The 5,397-nt window shown below is 35.9% G+C and overlaps 1 protein-coding gene across 4 annotated transcripts in view; it reads left to right on the top strand.

Moving 5' to 3' along the window:
* The window catches only part of KIF20B (kinesin family member 20B), a 91,569-nt gene that overhangs the window by 46,497 nt on the left and 39,675 nt on the right, over positions 1 to 5,397 (top strand). For all 4 annotated transcript variants that reach the window (XR_002771741.1, XM_003783691.3, XM_012801317.2 and 1 more), the window contains exons 20-21: positions 902 to 2,141; positions 3,061 to 3,199. Coding sequence is in view for 3 of the 4 variants with exons in the window: in XM_003783691.3 (XP_003783739.1) it covers positions 902 to 2,141; positions 3,061 to 3,199 (1,379 nt within the window). In the remaining variant the exon portion in view is untranslated. The remainder of the gene's footprint in view (positions 1 to 901; positions 2,142 to 3,060; positions 3,200 to 5,397) is intronic.

The raw sequence follows: 5,397 nt of genomic DNA on the forward strand, positions 1-5,397 counted from the left end.
GGCCAGATATAGTGGCTCATGCCTATAATCCTAGCACTCTGGGAGGCCAAGGCAGGTAGGTTGCTTGAGCTTAGGAGTTCAAGACTAGCCTGAGCAGGGGCAAGATCCCGTTTCTACTAAAAATAGGAAAACTAGCCAGGCATTGTGGAGAGTGCCTATAGTCCCAGATACTCAGGAGGCTGAGGCAAGAGGATCACTCAAGCCTAAGATTTTATGGTTGCTGTGAGCTATGACACTATGGAACGCTATCCAGGGTGACAGAGTGAGACTGTCTTATCTCCCTGTAACACCCCTCTCCCTGTTCCATATTATAATGATAATATAGGTTTGTGATAACAAATTTAGATAATACTGGAAGTTATATTAGCTGGTAATCTTACTCAGGTACCTAATGCCATTTTGACATCCTTTGCTAACCTCTGTCTGCATTAACTTAAAGAACTATAATTTTTTTTTGGAGACAGAGTCTGCGTCGCCCTCAGTAGAGTGCTGTGGTGTCACAGCTCATAGCAACCTTAAACTCTTGGGCTTAAGCAATTCTCTTGCCTCAGCCTCCCAAGTAGCTGGGACTATAGGCGCCCACCACAATACCTGGCTATTTTTTTGTTGCAGTTGTTTAGCTGGCCTGGGCCGGGTTTGAACCCACCATCCTCAGTGTATGTGGCTGGCGCCGTAACCACTGTGCTATAGGCACTGAGCCAGGACCTATAATTTATACATAAATGGAATTAGACCACAAATGTTTTATGACCTATTTTTTCTTTTTCTCTTAGCAACTTAATTGAACAGTTTTTTTTTTATTGAAAGTTTACTTTCATATGTTTGAATATTGGTTTATATGGTAATTTTTGCGTTTTATTAAGGTTTATCGGGTTAATAATAGTTTTTTTTATTTTTAAAGGACCAATACATGTTAGTTCAACTATTACTGAAGGCGAAAAGAAAAGTGAAGAAATGCAACAGAGCATTTCAGAAGACAAGGAAGACATTCAGGTTTTACAAGAAAGTTATGAAGGGCTGAAAACACTTTTACTCGTTGTTGAGAATGAACTTAAAAATGAAAAAGAAGAAAAAGCAGAATTAAATAAACAGATTGTTACACTGCAGCAGGAACTTTCTCTTTCTGAAAAAAAGAGTTTAACTTTAAGTATAGAGGTCCAGCAAATTCAGTCAAATTATGACAGTGCAGTTGCTGAGTTACATGTACAGAAAGGTATAAATCAAGAACAAGAGGAGAAGATCATGAAGTTGTCAGAAGAGATAGAAACTGCAACAAGAAGCATTACAAATAATGTTTCACAAATAAAATTAATGCAAACAAAAATGGATGAACTACGTACTCTTGATTCAGTTTCTCAGATCTCAAACATAGATTTACTTAATCTCAGGCATCTGTCAAATGATTTTCAGGAAGATAATTTGCCAAATACACCATTAGATCTTTTAGGTAATGATTATTTGGTGAGTAAGCAGGTTAAACAACATTGTACTCAAGAACTCGGTAGGGAAAGTGTTTTCTACTCTAGTATTGAAGCTATTTGGGAAGAATGCAAGGAGATTGTGAAGACCTCCTCAAAAAAAGATCATCAGATCCAGGAACTGGAACAACAAATTGAAAAATTACAGGCAGAAGTAGAAGTCTATACAGATGAAAACAATAGACTAAAAATAGAGGAGAGACAGCATAAAAATCAGAGTGACCTACTAAAAGAAAAAGAAAGTCTTATACAGCAGCTGCAAGATGAATTGCAAGAAAAAACCATCAATCTTGATGTTCAAGTGCAGCATGTTGTTGAAGGAAAGAGAGTACTTTCAGAACTTACCCAAGATGTTACTTGCTATAAGGCAAAAATAAAGGAACTTGAAACAGTGTTAGAGTCTCAAAAAGATGAATGTAGGCATTCAGCCAAGTTAAAACAAGATGTTTTGGAAAAGGAATCTATCATTTTAAAGCTAGAAAGAAATCTGAAGGAATTTCAAGCAAATTTTCAGGATTCTATCAAAAACAACAAAGATTTAAGTGAAAAGGAAATCAAGTTGAAAGAAGAAATCACACAATTAACAAATAATTTGCAAGTCGTGAAGAATTCACTTCAGTTAAAAGAAGAAGAAAAAGAAACCATCAGACAGGAAACAGAAAAGTAAGCTAAAAGTTATTTTAAAATGTTTAGAAATATGCAAAGCATTCATTTTGCTATATAGTTTTTACACAGTTAGATAGTGGCTGGGCCTGTGGCTCATAACTATAATCCAGGCACTCGAGAATGGATTGCTTGAATTCAATTCAGACCAGCCTGAACAAGAGCGAGAGCCCTGTCTCTAAAAATAGCCTAGCATTGAGGGGGCACCTATAGTGTCAGCTACTTGGGAGGCTGAGGCAAGAGGATCACTTGAGCCCAAGAGTTGGAGGTTGCTGTGAGCTATGACACCATGCTACTCTACCAAGGGTAACAAAGTGAGACTCTGTCTCAAAAAAACAAAACAAACAATTAGATGGTCACAATTTAATGTGGTAAAATGTAGCATGTGTGATTAGTGAAGAAGCTGAATTTTGTCTATATTAAACCATTGGAGCCATAGGTCATATGAAGATTGGCTTATAAAAATTACAGGAAACCATCTCTGAAAGATTCACTCATTTATGGTTAGGGCATTCCAAATTTGTGAGAAGATAAAATTTTTTAAATTGTTTTTTGTTATTTGTTTTTTGAGACAGAGTCTCACTTTGTCACCCTTGGTAGAGTGTTGTGGCGTCTGCTCACAGCAACCTCCAACTCTTGGGCTCAAGTGATTCTCTTCCCTCAGTCTCCCAAGTAGCTGGGACTACAAGTACCTGCCACAGCGCCTGACTGTTTTTAGAGACAGGACCTCTGGCTCAGGCTGGTCTCGAACCTGTGAACTCAGGCGATCCATCTGCCTCAGCCTACCAGGGTTCTAGCATTACAGGCATGAGCCACCAGGCCAGCCTGATTTTGTAAAATTGTTTGTTACCAGTTCACCCATATGATTCTAAGTGGTTAATGGAGCACCGTTGTAGAAAAGTGGCTTGATGTTTTTTAGATTAAAAGAGGAGCTCTCTGCAAGCTCTGCTCTTACCCAGAATCTAAAAGTGGATCTTCAGAGGAAGGAAGAAGATTATGCTGAGTTGAAAGAGAAACTGAGTGATGCCAAAAAGCAGATTGAGCAAGTACAGAAAGAGGTAGGTTATTTGAAAAGTTCTGTGGCCCATTTAATATAGTTTTCCTTCTAAATCAAGTTTAGACACTAATATTAGGATTGAATAGAAGATTTATCAACTTTGTACTTTTTCTTAAAATGATGAGAACAGTTATTTCACAACAGAAAATATACCCAGCTTAAACAAACTGAAGAATATGCAATATTAAGAAAAATATATGCCTTTTGTGTAAGATAAGCATCGTTTTCTCCTTGAAGGACTCCTAAATCTTAAGTTCTTCCTAAAAAGTAAAAAGCAGTGTTTTATTTTATTTTATTTTTTTTGGCCAAGTCTGGGTTTGAACCTGCCACCTCCAGCATACGGGGCTGGTGCCCTGCTCCTTGAGCCACAGGCACTGCCCAATGTTTTATTTTTTTTATCCAGATAAAAGAATATGAAATATGATTTTTTATAACAAGTTTTAATTTAATTTAATTTCAAAATAGGGAATACCATCTCATGGAGCACCATTTTCCAAATTTGAAATATACCCAGATGTATTTGTGGGGAAAAATAATTTTTTCTATTTCTCCCAGGCATCTAGTTTTCCTTGAAGGCATCACACGTTACCAGTTACTTTTTTCTATATGGTTCTTTCTTTTCCCTCCTCTTCTTTCCTTATCTTCCTATAAAAAAATTAAACATCTTAGGAACACTATTTTTTTTACTAAGTATTATCTCTTGGCTGTCATTCCATATTAGTTATTTAAAGAGCTTCTAAATGAACTTTTTTTATGACTATATTTACCATTAGTTAATCAGTCTCCTATTCTTGGGCAGTTAAGATAACTTCTTTCTCTTTTGCTGATACAAATTATGTGGCATTGTCATTTTGAACATTTGTAAGTCTTCCTGTGGAATTTATGGGTCACTGGTTTGCACCATTTATTTTTTTTTTAATTGAGACAGAGTCTGTCTATGTCACCCTTAGTAGAGTGCTGTGGCATCATAGCTCACAGCAACCTCAAACTCTTGGGCTTAAGCGATTCTCTTGCCTCAGCCTCCCAAGTAGCTGGGACTACAGGTGCCTGCTGCAATACCTGGCTATCTTTTTGTTGTAGTTGTCATTGTTTAGCTGCCTGGGGCTGAGTTTGAACCCAGCAGAACCCAGCCTTGGTGTATCTGGCCGGCACCCTACCCACTGAGCTATGGTTGCCGCCTGTATCATTTATAATTTTGATACTTACTATCCTCTTTAGATATTATGGTGATTTCTATGCCACAACAATGTATGGGAATACAAGAGTGTCCTTTTTTGTACCCACAGAATAGTATTTCATCATACCTTTTTTATCTTCATTAATTTGACAATTAAATATTATGTTTGACTATAGTTCTAATTTGCATTTCTCTTATGATGAGTGAACATCTTTTTTTTTTAAAAGCCACTTATACTTTTTTGTCTATTCATATCCTTTGCCTTTTTATTTTGGGTTATTTTGTAAATTGCTTTGTGGAGATTAGCCCTTTGTGGATACGAATTCAAGATTTTTCCCTCTCAGTGGCTATTTTCCTGATTTTGAATATGGACTTTTTTGGCCTTATATCAAATTTTAGTTCTCATAAATTTAAATTTATAATTTTTTTCATGATTGTTAGGGTTCATATTGTACTTAAACCTTCTCTAAAGGCTGGAACACTTAAAAAAATTTTTTTTATTACTCTGAGTTAGTTACAAAAGAATAATTAGGCCAGCTGTGGTGTTTCACACCTATAATCCCAGCAGATTGGGAGGCCAGTGCAGGAGGACTCGATTGCTAAATAGTATATTATAGTGTTCTAAGACTTTTATTTTTCATGTCATATTCCTGAGATCTTATTTTGTATAGTTATAATTAATCATTTTCATGCTGAGTAGTAATTTCCTTGTGTGAATATGCCACATTAATTTTTCTCTTCGCTTGATAACCATTTAAATTATTTTTATTTTATTTTGGCCCTTAGAATCAGTATTACTATCTTTTAATCTACAGGCCCTTGGTACAGATGTATGAATTTATATAGTAAGGAAGGAATAACAGGGTCAGAGGATATAAAGGGGTATTTCATAATGATTGTAATTTGTATTCCTCTTACTGCTAGTGAAGCATAGCATCTATTCATATTTCTGTTAGCTATTTTCCTATTCTAGTTTTTGCTTTATGAACGCATTTGTTCAGAATATATATATATATATATAT

The sequence above is a fragment of the Otolemur garnettii genome, unplaced genomic scaffold (assembly GCF_000181295.1).
Source record: "Otolemur garnettii isolate 467f Iridium unplaced genomic scaffold, OtoGar3 scaffold00008, whole genome shotgun sequence".
Lineage (NCBI taxonomy): Eukaryota > Metazoa > Chordata > Mammalia > Primates > Galagidae > Otolemur > Otolemur garnettii.